The sequence below is a fragment of the Lagenorhynchus albirostris genome, chromosome 12 (genome assembly GCF_949774975.1).
Source record: "Lagenorhynchus albirostris chromosome 12, mLagAlb1.1, whole genome shotgun sequence".
Taxonomy (NCBI): Eukaryota; Metazoa; Chordata; class Mammalia; order Artiodactyla; family Delphinidae; genus Lagenorhynchus; species Lagenorhynchus albirostris.
Window position 1 is genome coordinate 59667224 of NC_083106.1, and position 13567 is coordinate 59680790.

Here is a 13567-nt window from a genome sequence, read left to right on the forward strand (position 1 = left end):
GGTCTGACGTAGAGGGGATTTTAAGTTACTGCCACAGCCGGTCGGGGGTGCATTCTAAGTTCTGACAGCCTTGATCTGGGGGAGTCCGTGGCGGGGAGAGTTGTTGAGGATTTGGCCTTTCGTTTTTTTCCTTTGTGCGGGGGGGGTGGCGGCTTTTGGGGAACTTTCTGAGGTCACCCCCAATGTCTCGGCCCTCCCCACCTACAGGAATCTCATCACAACTTCTTTGGAGCCCTTAATGATAATCGTAATGAACCCCAAACATTTCAGGACATGAAGTAAACATGGATAACTGTCCCGCTGCGTCGACGTTCCTGACCGACAGCTTGGAGCTGGAGCTGGAGACAGAATGGTGCAAACCCCCTTGCTTTTCTTGTGATTTTGACAACAGAGGAGGAGGAAAACATTTTTCTGGAGAGTCCTACCTTTCCAGCGGAGCTCTTAAGCGGTAGGTAAAAAGTCGGAAACTTTGTTTTTCCCTATTCAGATTTTTTATCAGTCTGTTTAGCAATGTTATTTAATTATGAGTTAAGTCCATTAAACTTTAATGTTCATCAGGCAATGTTCTTGTAAATCGGCTTAGTATATCACACAGATGCAAGCTATTAGCTCTGTTGGGGGGGTCCTGGTTAGAGCACACCTGAAAGATATTTGCAAGGAGGACTTTCTTGTTACCTGATGTTCTCTGACCTCACTGCTGCCTCAGCTTTGGAGTAAGGAGCTGGGCACTAATTTACTTGAAGTGAATTCTGAACTACCTGGGCTTTTTGAAGTCCCATTTCCTTCTAAAACATGAGATAATATTCTGAAGCATCTCAATAATTAAGACATGCACATTTTTTGTTGCCCCAGTGTCTTCTCACTCTGTATATTTAAACATATAGAAATCTTATAGACTTATTTTTTTTAAACTTTCTAATAAATGCGCCAGATTGTGTAAGTTCACAGGAATGTTATCTTCAAAGCTCTTGTCTTGGACATGTGTATACACATATTGCAGTAAAACTGCTGTTGCTGAAATATTTTGGAAATACCTGCTGAGGCAATTTCAGTCGGAAAGGAAACCATTTTTGTTGATTATTACAGTTGTACCTTCTTTGAGACCTTAAACGATATTACTCAACTTGATTATGCCCTTCTTTAGACATGGCTCAGAATACCTTTTAACTGTCTTAAAAATTAAATGTCCCCTCAAAGGGTGAAATTCTACAACTGAAGACCACAGTTGAAGACAGGTGAAAGTATGTTCCCTAGACCCCTTTCCACATTTTTCCCTCAAATTATATTGCTCTTTAAACTTTTTTTTTATCACAGTATAGGGTTGAATTCTTAATACAGTCCAGTTGTACTGTTACTGAGATATAAGGTACCAAGGCACTTCCTTACTTTATAACATCATTGTTGACATGTCATGTGTAACATGGATTCATATAATGTCAAAAAAAACCCTCATGCTATAGTATGGGATATAGCATACTTTTTATGAGATTAAATCAGAGTTTCATTTCAGACTGATTTTGAATCTTGATCCTTTACCAACTAATTTTGAAGAGGATACAGTGGAAATATTTGGCATTCAATGGGTTACTGAAACAGCATTAGTGAATTCATCTAGAGTTCTCTTTCATCTCTTGAGGTATGTTTTGTCTTTTATTTTAAAACTGCCATTGAGTGTAGATGCTTTTCAGATTTAAGTTACATTGCTGGGTGGTTTCTAATACTGATATTACAAAAGCACCTGTAGAATTGTGATTGCTGCTTACTTGATTATCTTATCAGTAACAACAATTAAGCAATAATGTTTGATGGAGTAATGGTTTTAATGAGTTCTTTTTTAGTGATTTTCAGAATTTTTATTCTTCTGTATTTGACATCATATATTGAAGACAAATATTTTAGGCTTTGAACTATTCCATAATTTTGGAAGAAAAATAAAATCTTTTGTTGCTTAAGAGTCATAATTTTTCAGTAATCTTTAGAGAATGAACTCAGACTTCCAAATATATTTTTCAGACTATAATAGAACATGTAATAGAAATATGATTAACCTGGACATTAAAAATATTTTTAATAAAAATTTTCAAACATACACAGATGTAGAGAGAATAGTATAACGAACCTCCATATACCCTCCCTCAGTTACGATAAATATCAAGGGTTTATCACATTTCCTTCATCTGTCCTTATCCCTCTACTCTTGGCTTAAGTATTTCTTAAGCAAATTCCAGGCATCATGTCATCTCACCCTTAATTACGTCAGTATGTATCTCTTAAAAATATGAACTTATTTTTTAAACATAAACATTACCTCATAATCACAATTAACGAAATTGAAATAATTCTTCATTATTATTTAAAACCCAGTCCATAATTCAGATTTTAGATTTGGAATCACTTATTAAAGGCAAATTATTAGCCCAAAATACATTAAGAATGTATACATGGGGGCTTCCCTGGTGGCTTAGTGGTTGAGAGTCCGCCTGCCTGTGCAGGAGACACGGGTTCATGCCCCGGTCTGGGAAGATCCCACGTGCCGCGGAGCAGCTGGGCCCGTGAGCCATGGCCGCTGAGCCTGCGTGTCTGGAGCCTATGCTCCGCAACGGGAGAGGCCACAGCAGGGAGAGGCCTGCGTACCACAAAAAAAAAATAAAAAAGAATGTATACATGGTAATTCTAAAATTTATATGGAACCACAAAAGATCCCAAATTGCCAAAACAATCCTGAGAAAGAAGAGCAAAGCTAGAGACATCACACTTTCTGATTTCAAACTGTATTAGAATGGTATAGTAAACAAACAGTATGTTATTGGCATAAAAACAGACACATAGGTGAATGGAACAGAATTGAGGGCCCAGAAAACCCCACACATATAGGGACAATTAATTTATGGAAAAAGAGCAAAGAACATAACATTAAAGGGCAGTCTTCAATAAATGGTGTTGGGAAAATTGGACAGCCATAGGCAAAAGAATGAAACTAGACCACTGTCTTACATCATACACAAAAATTAACTCAAGATGCATTAAAAGCTTGAATATAAGACCTGAAACCATAAAATGTATAGAAGAAAATATAGGCAGTAACCTCATTGACATCAGTCTTAGCAATATTTTTGTGGCTCTAAGTCCAAAAGCAAGGGAAACAAGCAAAGATAAACAAATGTGACTACATCGAACTAAAAAGGTACTCACAGCAGAGGAAACCATCGTCAAAGTGAAAAGGCAACCTACTGAATGAGAGAAAATAATTTGCAAATCATATATTTGGTTAATATGAGGGGTTAATATCCAAAATATATAAAGAATTCATATAGCTCAACAGCAACAACAAAAACAACAAATCTGATTAAAAAATGGGCAGAGGATCTGAACATATATTTTTCCAAAGAATACTTGCAGATTACCAACAGGCATATATGAGAAGATGTTCAACATGACCATTAAGGGAATGCAAATCAAAACCACAGTGAGATGTCACCTCACACCTGTTAGAATGGCTGTTATCAAAAAGACGAGAAATAACAAACGAAGATGTGAAGAAAAGGGAATCCTCATGCCCTGTTGGTGGGAGTGTAAATTGGTGCAGTCACTATGGAAAAGTGTGGAGGTTCTTCAAAAAGTTAAGAATAGAGCTACCTATGACCCAGCTATTCCACTTCTGGGTATTTATCTGAAGGGCATAGAAACACTAATTTGAAAAGATATATTCACCCCCTGTGTTCATTGCAGCATTATTTTTAACAGTCAAGATATGAAGATATGGAAACAACCTAAGTGTCCTTCAATGGATGAATGGATGAAGGAATTTTAAATATTTATATACACACATATACACACACACACACACACAATGGAATACCATTCAGACTTAAAAATGAGTGAAATCATGCCATTTGCAGTAACATGGATGGACCTTGAGGGTATTATACTTAGTGAAATAAGTCAGACAGAGAAAGACAAATACTATATGATTTCACTAATATATAGAATCTAAATAAAGTAAATGAACAAACAAAATAAAACAAAAACAAACTCTTAGTTACAGAGAACAGATCAGTGGTTACCAGAGGGGAAGGGGTTTAGTAGGTGGGTGAAAAAGGTGAAGGGAGTCAACTGTATGGTGATGGATAGTAATTAGGCTTGTGGTGGTGATCATGTTGTAGTGTACACAGATGTGGAATTATAGTGCTGTATACTTGAAACTTATATAATTAAAAGAAGAATGTATACATGGTACATTTAAATGAAAATGGAAAGTTGGAGGGATTTCCCCTCTCACCCTCATCCCATGGAACCTGTGCCATATTATGTGTTTTATTGGGAAAATAGGCTGTGTGAGTGATTCTGTATAATCCTAAACATTATAGAATGAGTTGAGTCTTACCCAGGACGTAGGTTATGAATGTGGCTCAATCTTTAAGGAGCTGAAAGGCAACTAGGAAGAATGGCAAGAGAAGATTATTCTCAGAAATTAAGGTGGAACGTCGTAAGTTAAAACTTCCCCTGATTAGTCTACATTACATATTCTATTCCTCTTCAGAACTCCTGTTGTGTAACTACATGATACAATTTAACATTTCATTATATAACTGTTAACCTAGGATGTTTTATATAACCATCTTAAACTTCTTAAAGATATAAACAGTATCTTCCTGATGGGGAAATCTATGATATTTTATATAATTTTTGAGATAAATGTAGCTGTTAGTAGATCTTTTTGGGAGGTCAAAGACATGTTTTATTTTCTCTCAGAGTCTTTATTACCTGAAGCTGACAGTAATAAACATTCATGAAGTGTTAAACATTATTCACGAATGAGCGGCATTAAAGCTGTGTAAAAGATTTGGAAATACTGTGTAATTGTTGCATGCTTTAAACTACTCTAAAACTAATTCTCACCTTACATTTTTTAAATTAGGCAACAGCTCTACAACTTGGAAACCTTATTACAGGCCAACTGTGATTTTGGTAAGTTTTAAGTATGTTTAATAGCAAAAAGAAATGGTGCTCCCTTACAGTGAATTGTACATGGATCTATGATGTGTCATTGGGCTATCATAATAACATGAAGGAAGTGATAGTTCAGAAGTTCAGGATACAGTTATATTTAGTGTTCAGAAAAAGTATGACACTTAAATTTTGTTTGTAGATGAAATTTATAGTATTTTTCCAAATCTGCAAGTAAAATTAAGGCTAAACATCTTTGAAGTGAATTAGTAACTTGCTTTGGGGGTGGGGAGTGGGCTGGAGAACGTAGAGAAATAGAAAGTGCTGGACCTCATGCTGTCTTTCTTGTTTTTCTTTTCTGCTTTCTCTTTTCGTTTTTTTTAAATTTTATTTATTTATTCTTATTTTTGGCTGCATTTGGTCTTTGTAGCTGCGTGCGGGCTTTCTCTAGTTGCAGTGAGCGGGAGCTACTCTTTGTTGCAATGTGCGGGCTTCTCATTGCAGAGGCTTCTCTTTGTTGTGGAGCATGGGCTCTAGGTGTACGGGCTTCAGTACTTGTGGCACTTGGACTCCGTAGTTGTGGCTTGTGGACTCTAGAGCGCAGGCTCAGTAGTTGTGGCACACGGCCCTAGTTGCTCCACGGCATGTATGATCCTCCCGGACCAGGGCTTGAACCTGTGTCCCCTGCATTGGCAGGCGGATTCTTAACCACTGCGCCACCAGGGAAGTCCCTGTTTGTTTTTAACATTTAATGGATTACTGATTTGTGGGGGAATTGGTATAGTTAAGGTAGTGAAGGGAATTGAAGGGCAGTATGTTTTAGTTCAGGCTAGCTGCTTCTCGTTTCTAACAATTCTGGTACAGTGTAGTATTTAGAATCATGACTCTGTGGTCAGCCTGGGTTCTAACCCTAGCTAATTGTGGGTCTCACACTAGGTAATAGTTCCCACCATTGAGTTCTTGCGAGGACTAAATGACATAATGTGTGTTAGGTGCTTAGCCTAGTATCTGTTATTAGTGATGCCCAGCAAGCAAAGATCACTTGGAACCCACCTTTGAAGGGTTTATTAGCTTAGGAAGCAAGGGGGAGATATACATCATGAGGAACAGTTGGAGCTTCTCAGTAAGAGGAAGTAGGGAGGGGCTTTTGACAGGGTATGCACTTGTGCTGGCTGATTTGGGGTAGAGTTTAAGGGGGCTGTGGCTTTATTCTGGATTTGATGCTGTTAAGAAGCAGGAGCAATTTGATGACTAAGTTAATTTTTATTTTTCTCCAGAAGGTGGGACACGCAGCAGGAGGCAAGGGAAGATTCTAATTTGTAATGAAGCAATAGTCATTTTAGCTGGAAGAGGAGGGTAGTCTGTTTCTGTATTTTGTTTGTTTTTGTGTGGTTGTATAGTGCCTTGTTTCTGTGTCAGACATGATTACAGAGAGGTTTTGTGTTTTTCTTGTTTCACCATAATCATGGAGTGATCTTGTATGATTATTTTTGATATTGTATGACAACTGTTTAATTTCAGTAGGGAGTGTCATGGCCTAATTGTTAGTTATCAGCTGTCAGGGCTGTTTTATTTGTTTTGTTAGTTTGTCCTCAGTAAATGTTGGATATTACTGTTTCATTATCACCTGGGTCCCTGCTTCATGCCAGGTACTGTGCAAGGTGCTGATGAATCAAAGAGGAAAATTATGCTGCTGAAGAGTTTGCAGTTGAGTAAGACAGATAAACAAGCATAGTCAGCATGGTAGATGGAAGAGTGTAGTAACAGAGGCATGCAAAAGCTGCTACAGGAGCCAAGGGCTTTATCCGTTTATGTGCCCATCACTGAGTGATGGCAGATCTGGGTCTTCAAGGATGAGGAGGAATTAGCCAGGCAAAAGATTTTGGAGAAGTTTTGGGGATAGAATGAGTTCCAGGTACAAACAACTGTATAGACAAAGACATTGAGGTATATAAAAACATAAAAGTTCAGGGAGCAGGGAGTAAGTAATAATTATGTATGGTTGGACTCAAGTGTGTGTGAGTGGTTAATTTTTGGAAGGGATGCAATCATAGGTGTCTTCGTAAGCAATGCCAAAGACCCAGAATTTTATTTTGAAACTCCTGGAGAGTGTCTATAAGATTGTAGTGGAAACAGCAAAAATACCTTTACTATATAGAGTGACTTAATTAAATTGGGTTTGTGGAAGGCATTTATTGAGCAAGATTATTCTTTGAAAAGCACTTACTGACCTAAAATTACTACAATGGACTATTTTTTGAAATGGTTACTTGTTACACTGACATTTTGGCTGGTATTATTACTTAAAAAACTTACTGACAGATTTGTTGGGCAGGTTAGCAGTAATAAGACTATCCCTACATAAGCTTACTCCTGCCATGCAGCTGTGTCAGGGCTTTGTTAATAAACTCATGTAAACCCTTGGCCCTCAACCCTCCCCAGAAATCCCTTATTTAGGGTCACTTACTGAAGTGCATATGGTTCTTATTCTGTTGATTTTACTCCCTGGATTGCTTTCCTGTTGAGGCAGAATAGCATACACAATGTTATTTTTTACTGATACCTGTTATTAAATATAGCTTTTGATGTTACCCCTTTTTCAGATATTGTATTTTTTTTGTCCCTAGGCATTTCATTTGGATTTTTTTTTATGCCTTCCACTGTTTTTAGCTTCATTGACTGCAGATTCTTTCATCATTGCCATTTCTGGGTCTGTTTGTATTGGTTGATTTTTCTTCTAGTTTTATGATACATTTTTCTGCTCTTTTGAACATCTAGTAATTTTTTATTGTGTGATGGACATTATAGATTTTACGTTGCTGCTTTCTGAATTTTCTTGTATTCCTAAAACTAGTGTTGAATTTTGTTCTGGCTTACTGTTGAGTACTTGTAATTCATGGGATCTTTTTGAGGCTTGTTGTATATTTTGTTAGGACTTTTAAAAAGTAACCTTTAGTCTAATGTTAATTTAGCTCTAGTAAGGCTTCTGAGGATTCTTTGTGGTGTATTTTTTTTTTCATTCTTGCTGGTGGGAACTTGAATTGTTCCCTGGTTTGAGTAAGCTTTGTTGGGAATTGTTTTCTGATATTTTTCTCTGGCCTACAGATCAGTACTTAGTCAAAGACTCAAAGGGGACCCTCTGTACATTTCTAGGGCTCCTTTTTTTTTTTTTTTTTTTGCGGTATGCGGACCTCTCACTGTTGTGGCCTCTCCCGTTGCGGAGCACAGGCTCCAGACGCGCAGACTCAGCGGCCATGGCTCACGGGCCTAGCCGCTTCGCGGCACGTGGGATCTTCCCAGACCGGGGCACGAACCCGTGTCCCCTGCATCGGCAGGCAGAGTCTCAACCACTGCGCCACCAGGGAAGCCCTAAGGCTCTTTTTTTTTTGTGTAGCTTTCTTTCTTCTTTGGTACTTTTACCCTGCAAATTTAGACTACCCTAAACTCAGATCTCATGTCTCTTTGACTCAGTGATTTGGACTCTGAATTCTCTCTCCCTGTGCTGCAGCCTATAAACTGTCTCTAGGTGGGAAGCTGGTGCAATCTTACGACTTCTCTCTGGGATAGCAGTCTTGTGTTGCCTTTGTCCAATGCCTGAAAATTATTGTTTTACTTTTTTTGGTTTTCTAGTTTAAGGTGGGAGCTGGGTAATTCTGATTCCTTTTACTCCATCGTGGCTGGATGCAGCAGTTCACGGCAGTTTTTTTTTTTTTTAATTAATTTATTTATTTTTGGCTGCATTGGGCCTTTGTGGGCTGCACGTGGGCTTTCTTTAGTTGTGGTGAGGAGGGTCTACTCTTCATTGTGGTGCGTGGGCTTCTCATTGTGGTGGCTTCTCTTGTGGCAGAGCATGGGCTCTAGGTGCTCGGGCTTCAGTAGTTGTGGCCTGTGGGCGCAGGCTCAGTAGTTGTGGTGCATGGGCTTAGTTACTCCACGGCATGTGGGATCTTCCCAGACCAGGGCTTGAATCCGTGTCCCCTGCATTGGCAGGCAGATTTTTAAGCACTGCGCCAAACCACTGCACCACCAGGGAATCCCACAGTGGTTGTTTTTACGAGAGTACTTCATTTACGGGCTGAGAATTGTGACACTGGGGGATCATATGACTTTTGTAAGCGAAGTATAATTAAGCTATAAAAGTGCACTGCACTGTTTGGTATGTAGATATATGGACATCATCTTTATGCTTATGCTCCTGTTTTGACAAAATAGTATCCACATTTGCTCATTTGAATACAAATTTAAAAATAAATTTTGCCTTATGTTTAATATGGGTGATAATTTGTTGCCTATAGTAAGGTTTTTCCCCCCTTCTCCTGCCTCTCCTTTACCAGCTCCTCCTCCCTCAGGTTTACTACAAATAATCAGTCTCCTCAGGTCTCAGTTTGAGTCTCGTCTCTGTACATCTTTTCCTACATGTACGATCTCATCAGTTCCTTTATTTCTAACTGATAACAACTCCAAAAGGTTTACCTACATTCCAGACCTCTCCTTTGCACTGCAGGCCTTGCATGTCAAACTGCCTGACATCTGTCCTTGGATTGCTTAGATAGTGCAAAGAGTACATCTGTGATGTCTTCCAAAACCAGTTGACACTGCCCATGTTTTCTCCACTCATTACATGGTGCTAACAGTTGCCTATATGTCATTCTTCATTCTTTAATTTCCTTTAAACTCATATCATCCATCGGATTCCCAGTAGGTTTATGACCAAAATATACCTTCAGCCTATCCATTTTCCTATGATCTCTTGAATTACTGCTATAGGGCTCTTAACACATCCTCCTTTGCCCCTCTATCATCTGTGTACAAAATCTGCTTTAAATGTATATCAGTTCCTGTTCCTCCTAGATCAAAACCCAATGAAAGGCCATCTACTGTATTTCAATGAAATCAAAACTCCTTATTATGACTTGTAAGGCCCCAAATGACTTATTCCTATGTCTCTCAACCCATGCCGTCTTTCCCTCACTTCAACATTTACATCAGCAAAAATTAGCAAAAATTATCTGTGTGGTTGCTATGTGCAAAACACTCATAACCACTCTAGGGCAAATGAGTAAAACAGAAAACAAAAGCAGAGAAAACATGATGAGAATTATAGGTAAGTGAGAAAGAAAGAAGACTGGCAGCATGTGACATCAGTGAAGCCAGGTGTAGTGAATGCTCCTATAAGGGCAAGTTAATTGAGCACAAGTGGTGCCCCTTATATTGGACAACATGATTTCACTGGTGACCTTACTAAGAGCAGTATGGGGGGTGGGGGATGGTAAGCACCATATAGGAGTCAGTTGAAAAAATGAAAAGCTAGAGAATTGCTACTTATATGGCTCACAATTTTTTTGTCGCTGCCCACTGTTTATTTAAACAATGATTAACATTATCTATTTTGGTTTCAGGGAAGATATCAACCCTACATTGCAAAGCAGCCAATATTAGGCAGCAGTGCATAACATTTCTTCATTATGTTAAAGTCTTCATTTTCAGGTAGGCTGTCAGATGAGTAATATGAATAATGCATGAATTTCTGAGTGCAAATTTATCCAGACTCTAATTGCTTATTGTATCTCATCGTGTTTTAGGTCCCTGCAAGTACAAAATGCTGAAAGTCATGTTCCTGTCCATCCCTACCAGACTTTGGAGGCACAGCTTCCCTCAGTGTTGATTGATGAGCTTCATGGATTACTCTTGTATATAGGACACCTATCAGAACTTCCCATTATTAATACAGGAGCATTTGTAAATCAAAACCAGACTAAGGTTTGCTTTGTTTCATTTAATGTTTAAAGTATCAGGTATTTTTTCCTCCCCACATGGACTATTCATTCAAGAATGAGGGAAATTAGTCAAGAGTGTAGTTCTTGGACCAGACTGCCTGAGTTGAAATACTGGCTCCTCCTTTTGTTAATTATGTGCCATCAGGCAAATAACACCTCTTGCTTCAGTCTTTCCATCTGTGTAATTGGTTTAGCTTCCTAGAGTTATTGGGAGAATTGAATAATTAAAATGCATAAAGTGCTTAGATGTAGTTTACGTTGAATCAGTGATAACTATTCTTCCAGTTGTAACAATGCAAATGTTTAAAAGTTTCAAAGTAAATCAAATAACCTTTGTTTTCTAAAGTTTGTATACTCTTTGCCACTGATAAAAGTTTGGGCAAACACTATTTTATATTATAGTAAGATTCAAGAAGATCATCTTTAAAAAGCTATGCTTTCAGAACCACATCATTATGTCTGTTCTGGCTTTTGAGATATTTTCAGAATATGATTAAGATTGTTTTAACTGTGCCCCCCTTTTTTTTTCCTACCTGTGATGATCAGTCTCTCTGGTTTGGTTTATAAAAATGTGTTAGCATGATCCAACCTGTGGATGTAATTAACAAATTCTTCATAGGAAAATGTGAGCTGCTGTGAGTGACAAATTATAATTTCCCGTGGCATTCCCTGAATTCTCAATCTCCTCTATTTGACTTCACCAATTTTAATAACATTCAGTTTTTAGGAACGAGTCTTTGCCAAAATATAAAATACAATTAAATATTTATATTTCTGTGAAATTTAACAATAATAAAAAATTGACTCTTCTTATCAGGGATCAATATATGTAATAATAAAAGTAAATAGAATTCCAACTGAATTCACAGGTGAATATATCTAATCCATAGAAACCAAATAGGTAATTGTTTTTAATCATGTCAGTTAATAAAGATTCGTGGGTGGATTGTGCTGGGAGGGATATTTTTCTTTCTTTTTAGTCTCTGTAAATTGGACTGATTTTTATTTTCTGAATATCCATCAAATGCTTAAGAAAATTAAAATTAATAATTTATCTAGCAGCAGAAATAAAAAAATGTGTGCAAGTGTCCTCAAACTAGGTTTTGCCTTTCATAGGCTTTTAATTAGACAGACTTGAAAGTATAGGTTATTTGAAGATCAGAAGACTGAATTTTTAAAGCAGGGGAATGGAGTCTTCAACACATAAACAAAAAAATCGTATGCTGAAATACTGTTCTCTTCTGAAATATCAGCAAAATGAAAAAATCATAAAATAAAAAGCATCTTTCAAGACTCTATATGTTTCTTATATTTTACCACTCTCATATATGAAGGCTAATGCTTTAATTGGTATTTACAGTTGAGCATCTGTCTTTTATTCTTTTTTAGGGACTTTTTAAAATTAGAGATATTATTTGTTGGTATGATGTATTACGAATATTTTCATTTATCTTTTTTTTCAGCAATTAAGCTGACTTGCTAGGTAGATAGATGATTTAAGTTTTTTTATATAGTTATATTTATCAGTTTTTTACTTTGGTATCATTCCTATGTTATTTTAAAAAAACATACTTTTTTTTTTTACATTTATCTCTTTAATTTATCTCTTTTTAAAAAATGTACTGTGAGGTAGGAAATCTAGTTTCTTACAGATGAATAAGTTAATAATCCTGTCTCTTATTGAATGACCTATGCTTTCCCCACTGATTTGACATATCATGTGTATCCATTTCTCTCTTCCCTATTTTTGCTATTTACTATCTATTCCTGAGCCAGCACTGTTTTATTAGTGTTGTGTTTCATTTTGTTTGCATGTTTGATAAGGCAAGACCCCTCTCCATCATTCATCATAGTTGTTTTAATAAAAAGTATGTATCATTGTATTATTTTAGTGATTCGAAATGTTGACTGGAGAAAGTTTATTGATAATCTGCTAGCACAGTAAAGAGCACTGGCTTTTGAATCAGATAGAATTAGGTTTGAATCCTAAAGCATTAATTGAGGGGTAAATTTCTTCACCACTTTTAACTTTAGTTTCTTTATGGGCATGACAGTAGTGTCTAAATGATAATCCAGAAGTTCTTGTTAAAATATCTTATGGAAGTTCCTGGGTATTCATTACATTTAAAAACATATTTCCTAGCTAAAGTCTAAAACAAAATCATGAAAATAAGTGTTTAAAGAAATTCATTTACTGCCTTGCAGCTGTAGTAGAATCTCAGTTGGTTGGTAGGGGCCTTTACTATACAAGTCTGTTCAGCAGCCCCAAGGTGGGTCTGTCTTAAACAACATCAGTTAAGAGTATATCTTGCTTTTAAAGATCTCCAGTGAAAAAATCCTCTAATGAACAAGACAGAGGTTTCTCTTGAGCTTTTAAATAGTGTTAGGTTAACTTGTGCATTATGGAGGAGTGTTGTGACATGCCATAAAATACCTAATAAAGTGTTATGAATTTTCAGTCACAGTTTTTAATGTCATTCACAGCTTTTCCCACCATCATGGCATTTGTTACATCTCCACTTAGATATCCATTGGCTAGTGCTGGAAATTCTTCACATGCTTGGTGAAAAATTGAGTAAGTTTATGGATTTCTGATTTATGTCCTTTTTTAATGTAAATGTTTTTTAATCTAAATTGTTTTTTAAAATTATACAATAAGTGCTTTCTGATTATTATTATTTTTTTAATCAAACAGTAACCAAACTAAAAAGTGAAGGTCTTACTTCTTTTTTCTAGAGATAACTACTGGCAACGGCTTGGTCCATTTATCCATCCATCCATACTTACTATCTATTAGTATACATATATGGAAACTCATAGGTAGGGTTTTTGTTTTTCTTTCT

At 36.9% G+C, this 13567-nt stretch overlaps 1 protein-coding gene across 2 annotated transcripts in view; it reads left to right on the top strand.

The window, feature by feature from the left end:
- The first annotated feature begins 284 nt into the window (after window positions 1-284).
- The window catches only part of MMS22L (MMS22 like, DNA repair protein), a 138749-nt gene continuing 125466 nt past the window's right edge, over window positions 285-13567 (top strand). For both annotated transcript variants that reach the window (XM_060167611.1, XM_060167610.1), the window contains exons 1-6: window positions 285-448; window positions 1511-1636; window positions 4919-4968; window positions 10347-10434; window positions 10530-10707; window positions 13209-13299. In XM_060167611.1, coding sequence (XP_060023594.1) covers window positions 285-448; window positions 1511-1636; window positions 4919-4968; window positions 10347-10434; window positions 10530-10707; window positions 13209-13299 — 697 coding nt within the window. The remainder of the gene's footprint in view (window positions 449-1510; window positions 1637-4918; window positions 4969-10346; window positions 10435-10529; window positions 10708-13208; window positions 13300-13567) is intronic.